Raw genomic sequence first — 25174 nt, 5'->3', positions numbered from 1 at the left:
TTAACTTTACGGTTCTTAATTTAACGACTGAGATATATCGTCCTCCAATCTCAGAGAAAGAAAAACAAAAATTAACTTTCACTTACGAACATAAAACATTCGCAAATTCTAGATCAAGGGCAATTCTTTATTAAAGCTCACTACTATTATTACTAAAAACTATATATTTTAAACTGTTATGAGCTATTTATATTATTAAGTTAGTTGCTTTTAATTTTAATTTTATATTACATATCTTTAATTATTAATTTTAATAAAAAACAATATTGTAAATATTTTTTAATAATACAATTGTATTGCATAATATAGAAAGAGATGTCATATATATCACGGATAATAGGTATTTTTTAATGATATAATCTGGTTTCAATATATTTATGGCGCATTTAATTTGATTTTATAAATATTAAAATTTATTTATATAGATTTTGCAAAAATGACAATAGAAGATACAAAATATATTTTTAATAAAATATTATTTTATTAAATAAAAGGTGACGCTGCTGGATGATAATGACAATTAATCGCGCATCAACAACTTGACGTTTCTAAATCACGTCAGAAGAGATCGGTCATTTTTTTGAGATCCTCGGATATTTTTTGCTCACAAGAACAGTGCATAGAGAATTCCAAGAATGATCTTCATCCTATCATCATCCCCCTAACTTAAATGCAGTCGAAAAACGCAATCTGGCGAAATACAATTTCAATCCGAGAACACAAAAGTATGCCTTTCCAGAATACCTTTTGCGAACGGGATAATACCGAGAAATATTGTTAGACATGATTAGATAGATGTTAAATAATGTATGTAAATTGCTCGTTTTCCTTGTGCAAATCGAGTACGCGGTACAAATGTTAATTATTCCTTCATACTGTGAGCGATCTAAGAAAAAATCGCCTTAAAAAAAAAAAACATCTATTATCTATGTACATATTCGCTCGTTAAGTCTCATAAAAATAGATCACTCTTCTTTCCATCTTCCTAAATCACAAAGTGTTTTCTTTTATAACGGTATTTTGCACACGCATAAATTAAGAGGACGACGAAATCGTTTCGAGAGTGCTTTTGTCTCCCCGATAAAAGAAGAAAATCAACGGATTCGCTTCAACGATATCGGCGCGACGAAGCCTATCCCCTTCGAGTTTTACGAGGATCACGTCCTCGACACCTCACGCCGTGAAATCCCAGGATCCCAAATCGCATTCCCATTTGCGGTTCTTTCTGCCGCAACTTATGCACGTACCCCTCTTCGTTCGGTTCGTTTTTTTTTCCTCGCTCGCGAGCCCCCTCGACCCGCGAAACCGCAGGTAGCCGGTGACACACGTGCAAAGACGCACGTGTGGATGCATGCGTCTTGAAAAACACGCACGGGATGATCGCGTATATAAAGCTCGCTGCATTCGAACTGGAATCAGTCCTCGATATGTTGCGACCTATGCATTTCGTAAGTGATTGCTGTCTTTTGTATGATTTTGAACGCGAGATTTATCTCCTTCGGGAGATCTTTTTTAATTTCTGTCATGTCGTCGCGCGTGTTTTGACGTGTATTTTCAAAGGCACGAAACGTCAGTTTGCGAAGAAAGAGTCCAATCAACTTCTCCGATTAACGTAATTCATGTCACGCGAGAACAATTACTCCAATTATCGCTCGAAATAAATTATTTCTGATATAATTGAATAATCAAGATCATAAACATCGTGAAAATTAGGAGATTATCGAAATTAAATGATGTTAAATTTAAGTTAAAGTGATAATAAATTAATATCAAATTAAATGACATAGATTGCGAAAAATGCTTCGAATGCTGTCAAAATACATCAATTCATCGATGACGGAAATTCTTTTATTATAAACATATGCTTCTATATTGTTATAATTCAGAAAAGTTTAAATTTTATATTTATAAAGTTTATTCAAATACGTTACATCAAGCTAAATATTTCACTTATTTATTATTGCTAGAATTTGCATCTAGGGCAACGATTCATCAAATCTTCCATTGATTGATGATTCTTCAAATATATTCTCAAGAGAAGAGACTCGCAAAATTTTATTGTGCACGATATACATAAAATATTGCAAATCCGCCAATATGTTTTAATAATTGTCAATGTTTATAACTACATAAATTCGTTCAACTTGAACGGATTTAAAATCACATTAAAAAGATTTTCTGACTAAATCAATTTATCGAAAGATAATAAGAAATATATATCTGTAATAAGAAATATATAATAATAAGAAATTATATCTGATTCTATAGGTATTTCTTTTCGCGGCGCTCGCTTTTCTTGCGTTCACCGCCGCTGAGGAAAACAAGGAAGTGCCGCCAATTGTTCAAAGTGAGGTCGAGCCACAGTCGGATGTGCCTACCAATGATTTGGAAGCAGATGCCTCGTACTGGGGGTGAGTTTGATTATAAATCATTCTGTCCAATTAATCTCGATTTATCTTTACACAAGAAAACACTTTTTTCATGAATTTAATTTGTGAAAATATATAAAATGTATTAAGAGATGGGTATATAATTATATATTTATCTTCCCACAATAAATAATACTTTTATTAATTTTTTTGATATTAAATTGCAATTTAAATGTACTGTGTGTGCTGTAAACGTTGATCTCTTCGTAAGTCACCTTGAATCACACTTAAGTGATACGCAATTTTTTTCCGACCTAGTACTTAGCTGATACTAAATTCAAAGTCTAATAATATGTACGCGATCCTTTCTCAAGTATGTATTATTGATCTGCGAAGAACAAGGTAAACTTCATCTGAGTTTCTCTATTGAATCAAGATTACAAATATAACATCATGAATATTAAATTTATTTTCAAGATTATCTATTAACTCTTATCATTGATCATGTTTTAAAATAGAGAATTAATAAGAATTTTACACATATTTGATATCTTTATAATATATATAATATATATATCTTTATTATATATATATATATATATATATATATATATATATATATATATAAAATCACGCACACATTGCACAATACATAAGAGATATTAATAATACATATTAAATAATCACGTATTTTGTCGCAATCAAAACTTCCTCAACTGCAACTATTTTTATACGAAGCTATCATTTTAAGTGCAATTTGTATGCGAATTTTGTTTACGCGGCACGACTCGTTTATAAAAATGACTGTAACGTACGTAAACATAAAGAAACGAGAAATATTTAAAAGATATTATACATGCTATCTTCATTCGCATTCACGACCATGTTTGACTACGCAAGCTTCTCGTCCATCGTAATTTTGTCAACATACATACTCTAACTAGCCGCGTGCATAAATGACACATTCTGATGCGTAAATAGCACTAAAGCGAGTTGCAACGATCAATTTGCAACCATTTTATACACGTGTCATCCATTTTTACAAGTAACGTTTCCAGTAAATGTCGAAACTTGTCGGCGAAAAGAGATTAAAAGCATATATAGTTATCTAAAAAAGAAATTGTTAATATCAAAAAATGAGAGCTTACAAATTTTTAAGAAATATATATTTTATGGTAATGTATCAGTATTTATAAATTTATATTATTGAGAAAAATTATACGATCGATATTTTTGAGATAAGTTTACATGTTTATAAATGTCTTTGTTTTAAATTTGGTTCCATGTAAAATATTGTCAAAATTATATATGTATCGTATTAATCGTTCGCCTATAAATATCCTTTTTTAATATTATACTCAGCAAAAGTAAAATTTTTAATTTATAGGACAATAAACAAGAACAAATAAAAAATTATTTAAATAACACTTCATAATACATTTATCGTCTTAAAAATTATTTATTGGTTAATAATAAATATTTCGCATAATAAAGAATTTTTAAACGATCAAACTGCTCGTTTTAATTAAACGATCTATGAACAATTCCAGATACGGACGACCATGGAGATACGGTGGTTGGGGATATGGCAGAGGATACGGTTGGGGAGGCTGGAGAGGAGGATACTGGGGTGGTCCAGGATATTGGGGTGGAAGAGGTTGGGGAGGTGGCTGGGGATACTGGGGTTGATTTTGTCCCCCGCATTTTATTCGTGTGATATTTTATCACCATCAATGTATTCTTTTGCATTAATATTCGACTTTTTTAAAATATAAAGTTTTATTAGTTGTAAAAGTGTTTTATTGAAGTCTCCATCGTATAAGTATTCCATTGAAATCTTTATCGTAAAAAATAAATAAACAGTCTGTTAAAAAAATGACAAGTGGAAGATATTTTATTCCACCTAATCACATATATGTTTTTACATATATAAAGCAAGAGATTCTGTTTTGCATATTTAATATATGATTAATTTTATTCATATGTAAATTTATGTAAAATATTTTAAGTAAAACTATCATTAGAAAAATATATGGGAATTGGGAATAAAACAATCTTTGAAAATTTACAAATTTAAAGCAAAAATATTTTATGTTTATATGGAAACTGATATATCTATTGCAAATAAGAATGCGGATATGTAGGTATTGGTCGAAGAAGAAAACGTAGAATGTAAAAAACTGTAATTATTATTAATCGTAATAATATGATTATTGACAATGACGCGACTATGTGCACATTAAAACACCTTATCTGTATCTTACAATATCGGCTTTCTTACACTATATACAATAACTAAATATCATATTATCATTTGTTGCGTTATAATAAAACTATCTATTTATATGTATATGTTCATATTTATATATTTATATATATGTATATATATATATATATATATATATATATATATTTATACTTTTCATATATATATATATATATATATATATATATATATATATATATATATATAATATTAACTTTATCGCGCGTTATTTGTTATTAGAGTTATTTTCATATATATATATATATATATATATATATATGTATATATATGTATATGTATGTGCATGCATGTAAGAAACGATTAAAAATTAACCAAATATTTATTTTTTATTTCTGTACAATATAGGCTCTTAAAACTCTGCTTATCACTGAAAAAATGTACAATGCGATGTATGCAAGGTATGAAGGTATATAAAATTCTTCGCTCGCGAAACGTTTAACCGGTTCGGCACAAGTGTCGATTCATTAATCAATCTTTTTGTTTTCGTTCGTGATTGATCAACGATCGAGTTACAATACGCTCCGATGAACCGCGCACGGAAATGTTTCGTTTGCGCGATCGATGAGAATTTTAAGAGAATGGCGGCGAGCGCGCAAATTCGCCGACACATTAAACAATACTTTTTTATTTGATTTGATTTTTCTTGCGCAGAATAACAAGAAAATAACGAGTTATGACAATAAAGAAATTGGGACGAAACGGTATCGCCAAGCTATCTCCTCTTCCTCTCTTCCTTTCGCTTTCACACACACACATATACGACGCACTCTCTCATTTTCTCACTCTCACTCTCGCCTCTCTTCACAAGACGTAAGAGAGAGATTGCGGCAAAAAACTATTTTATCCTTTTATAATCCAACGCGTGCATTTGTATGTAAAATGTATGTGTCTGTTTAATTTGCATATGTATGTATGTGTGTGCAAAATACATGGAAGATATTTATGTCTGATTACAAGAAGATTCGCCAACTTAATCTCTCAAATCGACAAACTTTCTTTGGTATATCTGCGTGATTTTTATTTATGAATACAAAATCGAGAGAATGACAATCGTCGTGAGAAACATTGCGAATAAATGAATTTTTCGTTCTGGTAAAATGCAATTTTTTTTTTTTCATTGTACTTCTATTATTTTTATTTTCTAAGACACCTCCAAAAGTTCATCGATCGTAAGCAAACCGCGCTGCGATGCTTTTTCTCCGAGAAACGATTTTCGTTGGAAGAGAGGCATCTAAAGTCTTTCGGCGCAATCTTGCATACTATCTATTCTTTTTTCTTTTTTTTTTTTAATTATTTTTTTTTAATGTGTTCGTCCAAAAAGAAAGTAACTTAAAATCATTTGGAAGATAAAATCCGTACGGTAACACAGCCGTTATATAAGCTTCATACCAATTATAGATTCCTGTATCTTATTCAATATACGAGTATATACAGCTTCTTATCCTGCGTGTCGCGTTACAATTGTGGAGTAAAAAACAATAAAAAATTATTCTCCCGCCCAAGAAAAAATATTAAAAAATGTCAAGACTGTTATATTCATGTATTTCAAATTCTTATTTTAATATCCATATTTTTTGCATTTTTATCAAAATAAACTTATTTCTTCCTTGTTATTCGAAAAGACACTGCTGACACGCAAGGTTTTTTACTCCACAATCGATAATGTGCGAGGACCGGGACGAAGGACCTTTTCTCCTACGGACGTCGTAATAATTGCACATTTCGCATGAATCAGCAATCGGTGAAATCTCCCATCAACGCGCGCACAAAATGAATCGATGAAAACGTAAACAATTGCAATTTCGCGTCTTGCAGGACATGTAGCTCGATTGCACGCAATCAATCTAAAATTCAACCGCCGCTAATTCTTCCTCGATCGATCATGTCATACGTTTTGATTGTTCATCAATTTAAATTCTCTTCCTTTGATACTTTTATGTACCACCAACTTAAAATGCAATAACAAAAACACACAGAAAAATAAATAAATACAATAACAAAGAGACACCAGCATCTCTCTTTCTCTAAAACCTTTATAAAGTATATTTAAAAGATTGTATTTATTATTTCTCTCTCTCTCTCTCTCTCTCTCTCTCTCTCTCTCTCTCACTTTCCTTCGTATATATTGCGTCATGTTTGTGTATATGTATATTATGTAAGATGTATTTTTGTAAAATATAACTCGATATGTTGTTACAATTTTTCGAACTTCCTTATTTGAGCAATAATTTATCTGAAAACGTGCTTGCACAATACAATAGAATGATATTTTATCCCCGAAAAAGTTTTCCTAAACACATTTCACTTCAATATCTTCTCTTAAATATTTGCAATTAACGTAACATAAAATTAATAATTATTCAAAGTTGCTGGTACTAAAAAGTAGGGAGAAAAAGCACACGCGTACGAGCAATCCTGTCAGGAGTCTTCTCTCTCTCAAAGGGTGAAAATGATGATAATGAGATGCGTCGCTCCTCGGCCTCGCACAAAAAAAAAAAGAACGAAATATCTTTATCTCGTGATTATTCGTCGAATGTGCGTGCGACGCGTATCAGAAAGAAAGCCTCTTCATTTTTTTTTCACAAAATTCGATCGCATTTCTTTCTCTTTTTCATTTTTTTTTACATCGGTACAAAACATGGCACGCCGCTTCATCAACCATGAGTATTTTATACGCATAACTCTCATTATCTACGTGGTGAGATTAAAATCATACGACACTTATAAATACAAAAAAAAAAAAAAATTAATAATTAATAGTATCATAGCGTGTGTATATATACATAAATAATTAGAATAATAATAAACAAAGAGGAAAAGATGAACTGAAAAATCGTCTAAAAATTTTTGCGAAACTTTCGAAGGAGAAATGTGTGGTGAATAAATAGCGTCTTACATTTGATCGTCATAAATAAATATACATGCAAATAGAGCTACAACGTAAAAAGAGATAAAATAGGTAATCGATGACGATTAATAATGACGCATCGTGTCCTATAAAAAAAAAAAAAGACTATGTAACAAATCGCGCTAGAGGCGCGTACATAATTATAATGCGTAAAAAAATATAATAAAAAAATATCTTCGCGTCTAACTTTGCGTAATCGTATGCGCAAATTGCACACCAATTGAGGCGAAAACGTAAAGAAAGAAAGAAAACAAAGGACACCATGAACGCAATTCTCGAGAGCAATGATACATTTATATTTCTCTCTTTCTTTCTTTTCCTTTTCTTTCCCAACGTGAATCACGTGTACGAGTATGTTCGTGTGTCAAAATCTGAAGTAAAAAGAACAAAAAAAAAGAAAAAAGAAAAATGTGTATCCCCCTTTTCTCTTTTGACGTTTCACGTCTGGCTGATATAAGCTCCCCTCGCCAGACGTTAATCGATATTTTAGATTCATCGATCGAAACATTGTATACTCTATAGTGTGTTGTGGATTTATTAAAATTCATTATAGCTAGCATTGAAAAATCACGACCCTAGGCGGTGATTTAAGAAATATGTTTTTTTGTACAGGATAATTTTATGTCACTGATAAACGATACCCTCATTAAGGTGTCGATTGTTGCGCTCGAACACGCGCCTCGTTCTCCTCCAAGACATAAGGAATAAATAAGTTTTATCGATCTTTTAAGTGTGTTTTAAAGTCTATCTTGTGGTCATATTGATGGAAGGTCGCGTCGACGAGCGTGAGAAAAATCTTTGAGCGTTGCACGTCGATCAACGCTTGGAAGGAATTGTATTCGGGCGAAGAGAAATTCTTTCTCTACGATAACGGGACGGGGAGGAGTTTCCGGTGGTAAATAATTTTAACCAATTAAATAATAGATGCAAATTACGAGTGACAAGTCTTTTTACATGATCGATCAGCCAAAATTGCAAGAACATTCCTCTCAAAATTTCTTTAAAAGAGAACTTTTGATATCCGTGACAACACGAAAGGAAGCAAATGTTTAAGTGTCAATAGCAATTGTTTTTTTGTTCTAGATGAGATTGACTCGATCCAAACACTTATTCAATGTACAATAATATGTATATATTCCGTAGATATAAAAATGTTTATAAAATTAATTATTTGATCCGCGTTGTTAAAGGGAAAGAATTAGATTATAAAGATAAGTGAGCTTTATAGATTCGACTGCGCAACGAGGGTACACCTTAGCGCGGGTCGCTCGTACGTCCGAAGAAATGCATGTGTTTTTTTTTTTTTTATTTTTGCAGTATTTACCGTAAATTTTGGGCACTTTGTGAAATTTCACTTCACCCTCAGATCATTTACAATAATCAATAATTTATATTACACTCTTACAACGTTTTTTTTTTCTCTAGTGAGTCTCTGTCTCAACATTGAACAATATACAATTGTTGTGTGTGTATGTGTGTATGCGTAGACGGGTGTATCTTACGTATACGTAGGTACGACACGGATGAGGATCGCCAACCCGGTGAGATGCCGTACTTAAATACGTAATACACACACGCGTACAATATATAGAATCGTCTAAGGGAAAGAACCACTAAATTACTGTATTATACAATTATCATTAATTATCACCTAACTTGGCATCCTTGCGGGAGCGGTGCGGGCGGACGGCCCGGCGATGAGCTGTGATTCGCGGATTGGGGCAGCAATGGAATATCGTCCTCTTTGGAAGATTGTTTCTCCGTGCACGAAAGAGTCTGCTGCTCCTTTTGCTCGGATCTCGTCTCAGCGGCGGCGGCGGCGGCAACGGGGGGGATGACGATATCGGCGGCCGACAATCGTTCCGCCGTCGATGCCGCCGTCGCCGTCTCCTCGTCCTCTTCCTGCTCGACATCACCGATTGGCAACGGCGCCACCGAGTTCACCAACGTCACCGTCGTTGTCGTCGCACTAGTATTACTATTACTACTGCTGCTGCTGCTGCTGCTACTACTGCTACTACTATTACCACCACCACCATCGTCGTCCGCACTCGCGCTACTCGCTACTCGCACCGGATCTTTCAGTTCGTAGCCCTCCTGGCAGCGCGTGAGTTTTAACCGGATCGGCGTTAACTTGGCCGAACGGACGTTCCCGAGAGCAGCGACACCGGCATTCGGATCCGTGGATGGCTGCTTCTCGTTGACGCCGCTTTCCCCGGTCGGGTATATTCCCACCTCGTCCCCCTTGCGGGTCGGTTCGGGCGGCGGTGGACCCACTCGGCTATCCTTGTCCGATGACGCTTGTTGATGATTGTCGTCCTCGTCGCCGGTGGCCGGCGCGTCGTTCGGTGCGTCGTTGTTCGTTGCCGCCGTTGTTGAGGAATTCGCCCCCGCCACCTTGCCCCATCGAATGATGATCTTGGGCGGTGCGGGACCGTCCTCCAGGATTTGCACTCGTGCCTCTTTCTTGGATTGCCGCTTTTTTCGCTTGCCGTTCTTGTCGCGCTTGCTCTTCGTCTTCTCGTCGTTGTCAAAGCCCGCCATAATCATCTTGCGGAACTTCATACTCTCACGACGGAGCTCTTCCATGCTGGGCGTGCTCGGGATACTGCTCAATCGTTTCTTCGGCGGTTTTATCCTGCTACGATCGTCCTGGATGTTGCCGACCTCCTGACCGCCGATTATACTACTATTGCCGATCTTGATCTTCAGCTTTGGCGGCCCGGCGGTAGTTGCAGTAGGTCTGGTTTGTCTGCCTCTTCGACGATCGCTGGATCCTACCACGATACCGCGTCTCCTGTCGGAACTGCTCTCATCCTCGCCAGCCACTACATCAAGGAAGCCACTGCTACCACCGCCACCACGTTCTTTCCGTCGTTTCTTCTCCATGTTCGCGTCGACAACTGCTTTGTAGTCATCACGAGTTGGTATACTCGTCATGGACGCCACGGCCTTGGGGATGGTGATAACTGTACGATTGACAGGCGGAATTATAGGAGCAGAAGCGACGCTACCGCATACCGGATCATCCATGTTCATGTCCTGCGAGCAATATTGGCGTAGAAGCTCTTTCTTACGCATGCGACGTAGATTCGATGTGCCTGAGGCAACGGACGCGCTGGTGGCAGCCGGTGTGATTATCACCGGCGCTTGTTGGGCCAATGGTGGTACCGACGATGCCGGCACATAGTTCGCGTCAAGGAATGGGCCTTTGATCTTCACCTTCAACTGATTCCTAGAATCGGTCAAGGAAACTTTATTGGCCTCAAAACTGGCTGCGGATGACGGATCCATCACTGACGGATCAGCAAAGACTGGTTTGGAGCAAGGATCCTCAAAGCCGCCGCTCGCAAGGTGCTGTTGTTTACCAGCGAGCTTCTTCAATACGTAACAGTTGCTGTGCAACAGCTCGTTATCCAGATCGTCGATGTCTGGCAAATTCGATTCGGCGGATACACTCGCAGCGAAGCCCAGCAAATGATTGCCGTAGGGCTGGCCGTGGACCGATGAGCTCGGTTGATCCACGGTCGAGTTATACGTGCGCATATCTACTGGACCTGGCAGCAACGGCATAACCGTATTGTCGACAAACGCCTGACCAACGCTCGAATCGGATTTGGCCAAAGCAGCCTGATCGTGATGTGCTGCCGGTGACGAAAGCTTCTTGTCATCGGCGTATTTCTTTGCGGTGTGCAGCGTGGGACTAGACAGATGGGACTGGATACCGCCGTCGTTCGCCATGCCGAGCGGTTCGCTGATCCGCGTCTTCTCGTTTACATCGGTGGATCTTTTTCTTTCGCGCATCGTTCGTAGATCCGCGATATTGGTCTCATTCGCAGAGTCCTCATCCGAATCAAAGTCATACACGGTGCCCACAAGCTTGTTCTGTATCGAATCGTCGTTGTGCAATGCGTTCGACATCGGTGGCATCATCGCGATCGACACATTCTGATTGTTTCTGCCGCGTCCCCGTCCCCGGCCGCGACCGCGACCGCGGTAACTCGAATGTTGAGATCCCTTGACTCCTCTGCCGCGACCGCGAGCGGTCGGTGCGGCTCTGGTGGTTTCCTGACGCGGCGATTTACCGGGCGATTTACCCTGCAACGATGTCACCCTGGCGGACGTTCTTGTTGGTTTTGATGGCGACTTCTTTCCCGATGATGCACTTTTATTATCCGCGCCAAGTACCTCCGTTATATTCTCCACGACGGTTTCGCTGCTGACTTGCGTCTCTGCGATGGCATTGAGGAAGGACGTCGGTACAGTAGGTGAGTTAATCTGCTGCGGCAACAAGGACGGCGTGTGCCCCGGTGTTTCCGAGGGCGGCGGCTGCGTCGATGGTGGCTGCTGTTGCTGTGGTTGAGACACCGACGGTACTGTTGGTGGCGGTGCCGGCGGTGGCGGCGTAGTCACCTTCGTTGGCGATACCATGGCTGCGGTGAGCGCCATGTTGTGCGACGACGAGGTAAACGCGGCCGTGCACGGCGACGCTTGCATGTTGAGTGATTCTTCGAGCGGCTTCGGCACGTGTGGCAGCAAAGATGGCGGCGTCGGGAAAGGTGCGCCGAAAGGTGGTGGGAACGGCGACGGATATGGCAACTGGGCGGCGCACGATTGCGGCGGGAACAACGACACCGGTCCGGCGCCATAAGAGCTGGTCTCCGAATACGAATGGTAAGGCGTCGCGTCTATCGTGCACGATGGATACGGTGGTATCGGAGGTGCATTCTTGTAAGGTGGTATGGCTGTATGTTCCTCTGCGGAGGACGCGGACGTGATGGACGACGATGTAGATCTCCGCGAAGGCAGCACTTGACTCTCGGCCCATCGCGTATCCGGACGACCATTGAGCTCGTTGTAGGGCGATCCACTCGGCGCATAGTCCTGCCTGATATCCGACGAGACATCCTCCTTGTCTAGTACACGATCCATCTCGCTATTCTGATCGCAGTCTTCCGAGTTGGGTAGACTGATCAAGTGACGGTTTACCATTTCCATGGGCGTGATCTCGTCGACGATCTGCGCCGGTATTCCCGCACCAGTCGCAGCTACTTGCTGCTGATCCATCATCGCGAGAGATTGCACACGCGATTGCTCCTGTGCCACGGCATGTTGCGCCTCAAGATGCTGCTGCACCCGCTCCATTGGGTGCGTTTGCTGCAACTGCAGATACTGATCCTGCATGTTCATATTGAGCTGCAAATGCGCGACTAGAGCCGCATCAGGATTCGTCGTAGGATCCGGCATTACGGTACTGATGTCGTTCGGAAATTGATGCGCGACAGCGGCCGCAGCGGCATAACGGTGGTTCTGGTTGTCGATTAGCGTGCTCAAGTGTTGCACATCGTTTGGATTAAAATTGTCCATGCTCGGCGGTACCCATCTCTCGTCCGCCTCGGCCCTGTCAAGCTTTGCACGCTCTACCACTGTCACCTTGGCCGTCTCGCGTTCTTCATTTCCGTACATGTAATGTTGCTCGTTATTGCTATTGCTTGAATAACAGGGCTTTCTTTTGTCTTCAATAGTGTGATTTTTGCACGTAAGATCCTCGGACACTTGCACGGGTTCCGGCCCGCTATTATTTTTCATCTCAACCGGCTGCACAATCGATTGCGGCTGTTGTTCCACCGATTGTTGCTCCAATACATCCACCTTGGTTTGAAGCAACGGTTGCTGTTCTTCAATCGTTGGTTTTTCTACCGAATGAAAAGATGGCTCTTCTTTCTTCGGGAGTTCTTCTTCCGGCGGAACGGATTCCAATTCGAACTGACTAGAATTCGATTTTTTCGATAGTTCCAAACGCAATTTCTCCACTAAATGCAGAGTTTCACGCGCACTATCCTCTTTGTCTTCTTTGAACCAAAGCTCGTTATTGAAGGAGAACGAAAGAGGTGCCGCGCCTCGCTCCTCATCGCGCGGTATGCTAAAGCCATCGTCGTTCACTATATCATCGTTCAGTATGTCCTGATCGAAGTCGAACAACTCCGACACGCTAGGATCTTTGCTACCGTGCTGCGGCGAAAAGATAGAACGATTGACGGATTTCCTTCTCTTTTGCTGGCACTCCTTCTCGAGTATCGCGACTTCGGGTTTGTCGAGCACCGATCTTGAGCAGATGTTATCAATGTTAGATTCTTTAGCGTTGTTTTCTTCGATCGTTATCATCTCAACAGCAGCCTGCGTCTCGCTCTCGAGTTTTTGCTCTGCCTTCTTTTTCCTATCCGCAGACTTCTCCGGCGTAATCTCAACAACGTCTCTCTTCACATCCTCCTTCTCCAATTTCATGACATCTAGCACTGCAATTTCCTCATTCATATGGTTTTTGACGTTCTCGTTTTTAATAGTTTCCTTCATAACGGGTTTCTCCGCTGTTATGACCTTGTCTTTGTTCTCATTGCATGCAGATTTCTCCTCCTGAGTAGCAATTTTGCTCCTTGATAGTTTATCTAAATGCTCGCGCTTTTCGAGAAGCTTATCCAATCCCCTCGACGACTTCTTTGGACTGTCCCGTTCTGCTCGTCGCTGTTTCATTTCCTCCTCCAATGTATTGATCGCATTTCTATTGCTAGTTTTCTTGACTTTTTTATCATCCGTCTTAGTAATATTTTCAGTCGTTTTCGGAGGTTCTGCGGAAACATTCTTATTACTAATAGCATCATGTTTGTTATCCTTCTCGATTTCCTTGTTTATCTTCTCTGTTAGTTTCTTTTCCACTTTCTTGAGCGGTGTCGTTTCTTTGTTACCTTTGTCGTCCTTTGTGGTAACCTCACTTGATTTTCGTTTGCGAGTCTCCGACTTCGTTCTGGGCGTTGTTCCGCCGCCGCTGCTGTCTTCCTTATTTCTGAGAGTGAACTGCTGTTGTTGTTGTTGCTTAGACTGATTTGATTTCTTAGTAGACTTGGCCCCAGAAGCACTTCGTAGCCCATCATTATCTCGAGAACCACTGAGCACACTTTGTTCAATTGACTGTTGTGATTGCAGGGATGCTGACTTTTTGGAATCTCTTTGATCGATTTTTTTACCAGGTGACTGCTGCTGCTGCTGTTGTTGCTGTGGCTCCTTAGGTACTGTGGCTCTACTTGATTCTTCTCTCTCAATAAGCGGCGGCTGAAACTCTGGTCCATGCCGCCCGTCGGAAGTTTTAAGCTTCTTATCGGGCAGCCTTTTGAGTTTCCGCCCCGCGAGAGTCTTCTTCTCGGACTCGATTACCTCGTCTACGACTTTATTCGTCGTCTGTCGCTTATTCACGGTTTTGTTCTTCACTTGATTACCGGTATCACTTTCAGAGGACGTTGTATTAGTAGTGGTCGAAGAGGAAGCTGGCTCCTTAACAATATTCGACAGTTTCTGTACCGGACTCTTTGCTACATCGGATTCGCTACTACTTTCCGAGGAACTGCTGCCACTGCTACTTTCACTGCTGCTGCTCTCGCTGTTACTGCTCTCGGGCATCTGTTTCTTTCCCCGTTTTTCTTTCGATGACTCTTCCTTTTTCGTTGGTAATTCCTCTTTTTTGGGTGATTCTTCCTTCTTGACAATTTCCTTCTTCTTACCGCCATCCGGCAAATCTTTCTTTGGTTTGATGTCCGCAATCTCGAGATCTGGTTGAGCAGTTTTCGTGCCCATACCACTCTTGATATGTTCCGCAGCTTTCTTCGCGGCCTGCCGTTGCGGTACATAAGCAAGAATCTCTGTGCCATCGCCAAACTCCTTATCAAAATCATAAACATCATTGTTTTTAGCATCCTTCGGTGTTTTGTTGTCACGATGTTTCTTGCTAGATGACTTTTCTTTAGTCGGTTTCAAAGGTTCTCCGGGCGATTTCACAAATTCTACAGGCTCACTCGTGGTGTTCTCCTTCTTATTCTGCGTTCGTTGCATAATTTCCGACGCCTTCTTTGCCGCTTGCCGTTGCGGAACTATCAGAGCAGATGGTATGTATTCCTTTTTCTTAGAGTTTTTCATATTCTCCTTGTTCTTCGTACATTCATCCTGATATTCCGACTTTGTAGCATCCTTAGACGCAAAGTTTTTCTGATTATTTTTAGATATATCTGCCGCCGAAAATTCCTTCACTGCGGCTTTCGTGATAAGTATAGACGAAGGAGGTTCCTGCGAGGACATATGACGATGTTCCTGCGATTCTGAATCGGTGTCCGAATATATAGCAGAAGCAACGGATGGGCCAACGCGAGAGCCAGTGTTCAATGGCAACAATTCATCGCTCTCACTGCCAGAAGTGCCAAGTTCCATATGTTGCAGAGTACGCGATCTGTTGACTCTATCCAGCTTATCACTTTCGCTGCTGTCGCGCAATTTGACTCGCGATCCTCTGTCCGATGCGTTCTTTTTCGATTTTCGTCTAGTGACGGAAGTTTTGTTCTTCGTCGTTGTGTTTCCTTCATCTTCCGTGCTCGATTCGCTTTCGACCTTCAAACTTTTAGATTTGTTCGTGCATTTGCCAATTCCGACTTTTCTTTCCGATTTCGTCACGTCTGTCTCGCTGCTGCTCATTGACGATAGATCGCTGCCGTATAAGCTCTTTCGTCTGACAGAACCGTTGAAGTAAAGCTTCTTGTTGGATGCGCCATTAAAGTCCGGTTGTACTTTCTTTTCGTCGCTCGATGCCGGCGCGGGCGATTCGACACCCGCAATCCGGGCAAGTATCGTTTCAAAATCGTGCGTATGATCCTCAGCATCGGGATGGGAATAGAGACGATCATATATCGAGGGCCCATGATTGGCCTCGACGACAGCAACGGCTGCCGCCGGAGACAACGGCGGCCCAGCCATCACCATTACCTGCTTGTGGAAGGTCTGTTCGCGCAGTCTCAGGAAACTGCGACAAAGTTTCTCGCGACGACCAACCATGTAGCATAGATTACGTACACGTTCCAGATCTTGGCGCAGCTGAACAAAAGTACGCATTTTCTCTACGTCCGCTGCTTGACCCTGAGCACGTGCTCCCGCGCTCGATAACTCGCCACAACGAGGTGCCAACAATGGTTTATTATGACCGGCCTAAAATATGTAATACATACATAATACATGTTCAATGTATTTTTGCATTCGCAAATTTATATAGATAATCGATGACTTACTCTTCTTTTAAGTTTCCAATAATTATAAATGTATACAATGCTGTCGGGATCTATATCCAATTGCTGGGAGGTAATGTCCTTTATACTAACATGTTTATCGAATTCTGCTTCAATTTCCTGCAATCTGTGTGGAGATCACATATTATACTTATTTTTTATAACATGATTTCGAAAAATATAAATTCTTTACAAAATACAAGTCACACAAAAAGAATGTATATAATTTTTTAATATAATATAAAATTAATATATAAACATGTATCTATCTAAAAATACTTTTTTCTCATCATTTAAATATAAAGCTTTTTTTAATAATACTTTAAAAAGTACTCAAATATATATGCATTTAATAAATATATATATATATATATATATATATATATATATATCTTTTCAAAATAAATTTTGTAAGCGTCAATATAAATTGTAAAGCTATATTAATTATATCGCATACTTGGCTGCGCGAGCTTGATTTTTTTCTTCAGAAGTCATGTCTTTTCGTTTACGCCGTCTGGATTCACCATCCTCGGAATCTGATCCTCCCTTTCCACCACTACTTCCTACGCTACCCCCAACGCCAACTTTGTCTTTTGTATTTGTTCTACTGTGCTTTTGACAATATGACTAAAGAAATATGTAGTTGTTAAATTAACTTGTAATTTTAGTTAAAACATGCAAAATCAATTTCAATTTTTCGAAATTTAAATCACATAAGATAATTTACCCTTAATTTTACACCATCGTCCGCCATTTCATCCTCGATAATTGCCTTCATTTCAAGCCCATATTTAAAAGCACATGTAACATGATACGCTGTCTTACATGTTTTTATACTACACTGGATGCAAGCACCCACACGTTCGCGACATAAAACACAAATTAGAGCCCACCGACTTTGCTGCAATTAGTTATTATATTTTCGATCAATTTGTATTTAGAATCTAATAAAAAGATAATTTCAAATAAATTTAAGTTATCAAAAGTATATATAATATTGAATACAATTGTTTATAATTGAGATATTAATTTAAATTTAGATGCTGACAATAATACAAAAGAGTAGAAAATCTATAATAATCATAAGGCTATTATTTACCGGAATACTGGATATTTTTGTAATTGGTTCCATTCTCTCTACACAACCAATGCTAACTTCGGGAATCCAGAGTGCACACGAAACATGAGCCCATTTTTGACCACTTCGTGTACACTTCATTGCACCACCCTTATTAGGGCATAATACACAGTCGGGTCTTTGACTTAACGAACAAGTTCTACATAGCCAAGAGCCATCGGGTATCGAAGTAATGCCATAGCAAGCTTGATGTACACATATGTTACAACAATCACAAAACACCATCTCATTACCCTCCTCTGAATCCGGCTGCCATAAGAATTTTTCACATTTTAGAATTCAATTCAAATTAAAACATATTACATATGAGGAATGTATACAATAGAGGAATTATTTCAAATTTTGATTGTATAAGAATGGAAAAAATCTCACTCACCGATCTGCATACATCACAAATGACATTTTCATCATACTCAATCCCGAGACCCTCCTCATTTTTCACAATTGTTTGAATCCTTTCCCAACACCGTACTTCTAACTCTTCTATTACACGTTCCAATTGCGATTCTGTAACCGGCATTTGTCCAGCCTAGGATAATTTTAACAGAAAATAATATTAATTAGTTCATGAATAATACAGATTTTTATAGGAAAAAAATTAATAATACTCCTGCAAGGTATGCAATTGTTCATATATAAATATATTTATATTATTAATAATTATTTCAATAACAATTGTTAAAAAAATTAATTATTAAATTATTTATGTTACTAAAAAGTATAATAGCAAAAACACTTAAATTTATTTTAATCTTTTTTAGTGGCAAATTAAATATTAATTACATACAATTATGTAAAATTTATTTTGTTATGATGAGATTAGATTGATTTAATTAAATATTTACTTTCTTTAATAGAAATATATTTTTAATTATATCTTTTTTTAATATTTTATACAGGATATCAATATGATTCTTATGCATAATTGAAAGATCAATTTAAAAAAGTTTTATTTGATTTACTATAGCTATAAATATAAGTTTTTACCTGAGCTCGTTCACCATTAAATACTTCCAACCAGGCAATATCAGTATCATCAAGGTCATAAGCACAAGCTTTCTCTGCTCTTGCTGGAGTAGTACTTAAATGATGATCTTCTGAGTTAAAATAATCATCACGAGATATTCTTACGAATTTTTTAGGCCTGAAACGAACACAAGACGATTTCGTTATATTGCACTTTAGTAATTAGCAATCGACATTTTGAATGCACAGTATAAAACACACTCACAATTTGAATTCAGTTTGTAACTTCAATGGAGATGTTTGCGTAACAGTAACCGTCGGTTCGGGAAGAGAATCCGGATTAACTGGTACTTGAACACCTCTTTCCCACTCCTGTTTCCACTGATCAGTTATAACCCAATATTCATGTGGACTTAATGGTTCACTATCTGGTAATTTCATAGCACTGATCAGATCTTTGCGAAATAACTCTGCCGGGGCCTCGGCGGACGATCGATTGTATATGCTGGGAATCTTGATATCACTGACAGGTCGGGCGGTCCAGGATGCCCCCCCTTGACTGGATGACGCCATCGTTTCCTCCTCTTCAGAGGGGCCCATGGTTGCTGCCAATGCCGATGAACCAGTGGCAGCTGGGCCCAATCTACATTTGCGCCTCTTAATAGCGCCCGGACAAGACGCCAGATCATTGTCGTTTCTATGCCTCTTGCCTCGTTGTGCCATTCTACTATGCCAAATAAGCTAGTGGTACGTGGCACATGCAGGTGAACTGTATGCACCCTGAAATAACAAAATCAAGTATGTGAGCACATTTCTTTCTTCCACGAAATATATTTTATAAGATATTATATATAAATAAGAGAATAAACTTACTACATAGTTATCCATATATTTATTATCTGAAAAGCAGATTTTCTTCAGAACTGAAACATAAAGAAAGAATGTGTATTAATATAAACAGAGACTTTTATTTGTGTTAGTTAAATTACAAATAATACTTGATAAAAAACAAGTTTTGATAGAAAATAATTTTGTAAAATCATATTAGAGATTGTATACTGCAATTTATTTCATTAATATCTATAAAATGTGATATATAATTATTTTATCTGGAATTTAATTTTAATTATATTTATTTATTTATTTAGTTTTATTTATTTAGTTTATGTTTCCCTAAAAAATTTACATTTAATATATAATAACTCACATAAGAATAAGTAAATTCGAACAATTTAAAATAAAAATTATTAGCTTCATTTATTAACCTTGTCTTATTTCTTTTAAAAATCTTGTGATTGACAACTTTAATAAATTAACCTAATTTTTTCAATGCTCCTAACAAGATATGATTAGAAAATAATATAAATATTAAAGAGAAAAAGAAAATATGATATTAAACGCATATAAAGAGAAACATGTGGCAAAGGAGCCATGTATAATAAATAAAATATAAAAATTATACAATTAAATAAAGTATACAATCGAGAAAAGATTAGAAGCATAGTAATAGTACATTTTATAAATAATTTGTAATTTATAATAATTTACTACAAAGAATAATAGAAAGAATAAGTAGTGCATAGAAAAAAAAGTGTTTTAATCGCAGCTTCAAAACTTGGCATTCCAGTGAATCATGTATGTCACATTATGAATAAATGTCAGTTTACTATATAGCGATAGCAACAAGGGATGAAATATTCTCATTACATGTGATTTCTGCGCACAGAGAGTAAAGGTCAATAACACTGTAACGATGCCAAAGAGTAAGAAATGAATTTTGAATTGCGCACACAGCCAGCATCCTGGACAGCAACACCTAGCTCAACACCCGGTAAGCACAGAGGCATTTCTCAATTGACATTTTTCATTTTGACACGACGTTACGTAGCGCCGGTTGTTTATTGTGTTTCCGGTGGCCGATAAACATCGTGTCCCGCGGTGGCTGGCTGCGCGCGCGATCACTCCAACACACACCGTTCCTCTGCGGGGAAAGAGAAGAGGTTATAAGAAAAAAACGCAGGTCCGCGCGGGCGAAGGCGCGTGTCGCGGCGACACGACGACGGCCGCGGGGGCGACGTTCGGCGTGGCGTTCGCCGTGACACGGGGGACGCGACGCGACGCATCGCATCGCATCGCGCGGCGACGCCGACAGCGACGTCGTGCCCGTGACGACGATCGCGACGATCCCGAACGCCGTCCGCGTATCACCACCTCCGCGATTCATGTAAACATTGGGGGCTGTGAGCAGAGAGAACGGGGCGCCTGCGATATCCGCGGATCGCTGCCTGCGACAATAAGGGCACACTCATCACAACTCACTGCACGTGTCGACGGTCGAGCGGGCCGCGGGCGGCGTTAAATCTCATTGTATACACGTCGGATCACGGTCGGCAAGGGCGAATTGATGCAATTGCGTACATCTACGAGAATGCTCACGGCTCCATTACGTTTGCTGCTGGTGCTGCTGGTGCTCCTGCTGCTGCTGCTGCCCGACAACATTGACAATACAGATGGCAGCAACGTCGCGCGCACTCCACACACTACGAGTCTCCCCCGCGCATGCACGCACGTACGTACACACGTCCGCCACCGCGCGCGCGCGCACCACCTCTCGCATACATACACACGATACACGCATACACTAGGGGAAGACCATTAAATACCTTATTATTGATCTATTAGCCGGATATATTTCCGCGCGCGAGGCGGCACGTGATTGCGAGCGGGCGTGAAACCGGCCGCGGGGCCGCCGGCAATCGCCGTGCGCGCTCCCGAGCCGCCGCGTTCACGCCGACGGGCTGCTGCCTGCAAGTGCGTAACGGCCTCGTCCTCTCTCTCTCTCTCTCCCTGTCACGGCAGCCTAACCAACATGTCCTCATTAGCGATTCCAGGCGGGCGGCACACAGGCCAGTCCGTTACTCACTCCGCCGGCGGGTCCGCGAGTTACCCCGGCTACTCGGGGCTACTTACGACGGCCGGCCGCGATACGGCGAACGCTCGTGTTTGATCGCGGTACGCACCAAATCAATATTATATTTACATAAAAGTGAATACTGGCGTTTGGCGCCATCATGCCTGAAAAAATAACTGTGGAAGTACGATGTCACGTGACCGACCCAGTGAGATCTCGCGATCTCGCCCGCGCACGGTTCACGGGGCCGCCACGAGATCGGACAACTGACAGGTGTTGACCGGGCATCGACCAGCGCGCTACCTGTCAATACGCCGATGTTACCTACACGCACGGATGAAGGACGCTCGTGTCGCGTCGATTGGTCATCGGCTGGGAAACTTTATGCATTTTCGAAAATATCTTGCAACCAATTGGAGATCCGATCGATAATGCGGGATATCCAATGGAAGAGCTTGTTTTCTGATGATTCTGACTAGCAATATTTTGAGATCTAGAAACGAAAATTTTCTATTGGTTATTGAATGTAATGTTGAATCCTGCATTTTGAAGCGCGAATATTCGTATCTATATAAATAACTCTTCATGCCGTTGACTTTACGCGTTGCCGTATGTCCTATGCGTTTCTTGACTTTTATATGCGAGAAACGTTGAATGAAAAGCATAGCGTAAAGATTTTTTTCTTTTCCATTATTTTGGATAAATAATAAGAAAATATGGATCAGGTATCAACGTTAATGTATAATACATTAATTTATATGTTTGCGAGATATGTTTATATGATATGTTATAAAAAGTAAATATACAAAATATATATTTTTTTAAATAATATATGCAGACACCGATTTCAATTAAAATTTCATGTATACATATATATATTTTACTGTATAAAACAAGAATATAATAATTAAAAAAACAATAAATTAACCTCAAAGAGCGTTGGCCAATGATTTTTTTCATATAGCATTGGCTTTATCATATTCTTATCATACTCTACTTTATACATTAAAATACATATATACATAAGATTTCATTGGAATCAGAAAAGAAAGCATGATTCTATTCTTCATTATGAATATAAATTACATCTTGTTTTCTTCCCCAACAATTATATTTTTATAATATTACTTTTAAAGAACTTTTGAAAGCAACAAATGTACTAATACGACACATATTTTAAATATTTAATTGTATTTGATTACATCACACATTTCTTACATCTGTGTTGACTTTTGCAGGACTTAAAAGCTAAAATCGATCAAGCTTGTCGAACTGCAGAGGAATTTACAAAACTGTATTATGAATATCTAGATAAGCGGAGATATGTAAGTAACAATAATATACTGTCAAACATATTTTTCCTTTGTTGATTGTACATAAACTGTGTATGTAATATTTCAGCTGATTTCAAGAATGTACATGGACACTGCTACTCTGATGTGGAATGGAAACGGAGTAGTAGGCAAAGACAATATACAAAAGTTTTGGACAGATCTGCCATCTTCAGAGCATACCATTACTACTCTTGATGCTCAGCCAATTACAGGTAAATGTTAGTAATCGCATCACACTCTAGCATTCTTGACTATAAAAATATCAGACAAGTAAAACTATTCAAAAATATTAGATCTGTGTTACATTTTATTTTATATCTCAATTTTTATGACTCAAGTTTTTCTTTGTGATAAAATTTCTCTTTTTTGTCACATCTAAATAAATATTTTGAATGTTCTCTTATTTTAATACTTGTATTAAAATGTGATATCTGCTATCTCGCTGCTTGAAACACTGTAAATAGATAATTTATATTGAAATATTAAATTGTAATATATTAATAGGCCCAGAGGTAGCCAATCAATTAACATTTCTCGTCAAAGTCGGTGGACAAGTAAAATACGAAGAAAAAGGTGCCAAGTCATTTAATCAAACCTTTCTAATTACGGCTATGGGCGATAAGTGGAAGATTGTAAGCGATTGTTTCCGAACGCAAGAATTACTAGGTAGTAATACAAATTAACAGCACCAATCATAAAGAAGTTTTATAACTACTGTTTTATATACTGTGATATATATGTAATTTATAATAAATATGTATAAAAAACTAATAATATATACATGTACATATATATTGCATGATAATGTAATAACATAAAACATACAAATTTAATAGTACATATTTCTATACGGGACCAAACTATGAGCCATTCAAACTAAAAGAAAAACAACATAATTCGGTAATTATTTTTATTTTTATTTTCAATCAATGTATAAAGCAATATTAAAATTTTGTATTAATGAATCAGTATGTTGGTCGATTCTTTAGGAGAGTAATTTTACATCAAAAAATTAAAAATAAATACAAGAGAGTATGTATAAATAGACATAAAATTACTATAATACATATTATATAGAACATTAATTTTAGTATCTCTTTTAATAATACAATTTTATTCGAATAAACGTCTGCTGACTAAAATTCATTTGTATAACTATTATCGTTTCTGTTGAGCATAATTCTCTTTTGATAAAAAGAAGAAAGATAAAGAGAGGGCTTGATTAGTTTATCACAGGTACAAAAGATATATAAAGAAACTTGGGAGGTTGAAACCAAAAGAAAGAATACATTTACATGATTAAAAGATTACTAGTTTGAATTCAATATATATACTACTAGCCGCGTAATATCGCGCGCGCGCGTATGATATAGGCAGTGTCATATAAGAAATAAGTTGTTGGTGACTTATTTTCTGTTTCTATTGCATTCTCCTTTAGTGTCAAGCACGAACTTGAAATGAAGTATAAGCCTGAAAACTTCCATAAAATCAGTTCTCAGAACATTATCGGAGCAATAGCTCCATACAGTCAATATATTACAAACTATAAAACTTGGCCTATTTGTTCTCCATAGAAATGCCAACACTAGCAAATTCTAACTATGCGCAAAACTTTGTAAAACGTGTCATGATAAACAAATTTAACTTCAGATACAATATATTTATTTTTTCTTTAAAATATCTAAAAATCTAAATGAAGATGAGAGAGATATGAATGCTTATACAAAATAATAAGTGCGAGCAAATGCATGATTTAAAAACCTCCATTATATGTAAGGAATACTGTACGGACAAAGATAATGTTTATTATATATTATTTGTCCGTTACTTTGTTATTAATGTTCTCACTTCATTCTGATGTACAAGTCTATCTATCGATTAAGATGCTGACTTTCCATAAGTTACATTATGAATCAATTGTTCAAATGGATGTCTTCAGGCGAATATTTCCTTTTACTATTGTGCTTTTTGGAAGAACTATACCATATGAATGGATAAAAACGAAGCACACGACACTCAAGAGCTGTTTGATTAATTACATTCGATTTTTTTGTTGTATTTGAGTATAATTTATGTAGGCGTACGATTATCGCATGTGTATAGCTGTTATATATCCAACTTACTCTATACAAATACAAAATCGTTTATATATTGTCCCAGAAT

The 25174-nt window shown here is 38.3% G+C and overlaps 3 protein-coding genes across 4 annotated transcripts; 2 read left to right on the top strand and 1 right to left on the bottom strand.

The window, feature by feature from the left end:
- The first annotated feature begins 1325 nt into the window (after positions 1 to 1325).
- Positions 1326 to 4163, top strand: LOC126854287 (uncharacterized). The gene is made up of 3 exons (XM_050600874.1): positions 1326 to 1448; positions 2269 to 2411; positions 3920 to 4163. The coding sequence occupies exons 1-3, from the start codon at positions 1377 to 1379 to the stop codon at positions 4056 to 4058; spliced, it is 354 nt and encodes a 117-aa protein (XP_050456831.1). The 5' UTR covers positions 1326 to 1376; the 3' UTR covers positions 4059 to 4163.
- Positions 4164 to 5826: 1663 nt separating this feature from the next.
- Positions 5827 to 21359, bottom strand: LOC126854193 (PHD finger protein rhinoceros). Its single transcript, XM_050600643.1, has 10 exons — positions 21086 to 21359; positions 19640 to 19689; positions 19032 to 19546; positions 18788 to 18944; positions 18177 to 18329; positions 17762 to 18049; positions 17390 to 17563; positions 17120 to 17289; positions 16666 to 16789; positions 5827 to 16585 (listed from the first exon to the last, which is right to left on the bottom strand). Exons 3-10 carry the CDS (start codon positions 19487 to 19489, stop codon positions 9212 to 9214), a joined length of 8898 nt encoding a protein of 2965 aa, XP_050456600.1. The 5' UTR covers positions 19490 to 19546; positions 19640 to 19689; positions 21086 to 21359; the 3' UTR covers positions 5827 to 9211.
- Positions 21360 to 22244: 885 nt separating this feature from the next.
- On the top strand, positions 22245 to 23785 carry LOC126854285 (NTF2-related export protein). Of its 2 annotated transcripts, none has more exons than XM_050600872.1 (4): positions 22245 to 22402; positions 22916 to 23002; positions 23079 to 23223; positions 23516 to 23785. In XM_050600872.1, exons 1-4 carry the CDS (start codon positions 22394 to 22396, stop codon positions 23692 to 23694), a joined length of 420 nt encoding a protein of 139 aa, XP_050456829.1. In that variant the 5' UTR covers positions 22245 to 22393; the 3' UTR covers positions 23695 to 23785. The 2 variants fall into 2 exon arrangements, with proteins under 2 accessions (XP_050456829.1, XP_050456828.1); XM_050600871.1 differs by having other exon boundaries at positions 23079 to 23229.
- The last annotated feature ends 1389 nt before the right edge of the window (positions 23786 to 25174 follow it).

This window comes from Cataglyphis hispanica, chromosome 13, assembly GCF_021464435.1.
Source record: "Cataglyphis hispanica isolate Lineage 1 chromosome 13, ULB_Chis1_1.0, whole genome shotgun sequence".
Classification (NCBI taxonomy): Eukaryota; Metazoa; Arthropoda; class Insecta; order Hymenoptera; family Formicidae; genus Cataglyphis; species Cataglyphis hispanica.
The sequence above is the reverse complement of the archived record's forward strand: the minus strand, read 5'-3'. Positions and strand labels throughout refer to the sequence as shown.

Coding starts and splice junctions, on each gene's coding strand:
- LOC126854287 (XM_050600874.1), top strand. CDS start 1,377: ATGATCGCGTATATAAAGCTCGCTGCATTCGAACTGGAATCAGTCCTC. Junction 1,449..2,268: donor TGTTGCGACCTATGCATTTC/GTAAGTGATTGC, acceptor CTGATTCTATAG/GTATTTCTTTTCGCGGCGCT. Junction 2,412..3,919: donor GCAGATGCCTCGTACTGGGG/GTGAGTTTGATT, acceptor GAACAATTCCAG/ATACGGACGACCATGGAGAT.
- LOC126854193 (XM_050600643.1), bottom strand. CDS start 19,489: ATGGCACAACGAGGCAAGAGGCATAGAAACGACAATGATCTGGCGTCT. Junction 18,330..18,787: donor TTAATGGTGAACGAGCTCAG/GTAAAAACTTAT, acceptor AAATTATCCTAG/GCTGGACAAATGCCGGTTAC. Junction 17,290..17,389: donor ACGATGGTGTAAAATTAAGG/GTAAATTATCTT, acceptor ATATTTCTTTAG/TCATATTGTCAAAAGCACAG.
- LOC126854285 (XM_050600871.1), top strand. Junction 23,003..23,078: donor ATCTAGATAAGCGGAGATAT/GTAAGTAACAAT, acceptor GTAATATTTCAG/CTGATTTCAAGAATGTACAT. Junction 23,230..23,515: donor TCAGCCAATTACAGGTAAAT/GTTAGTAATCGC, acceptor ATATATTAATAG/GCCCAGAGGTAGCCAATCAA.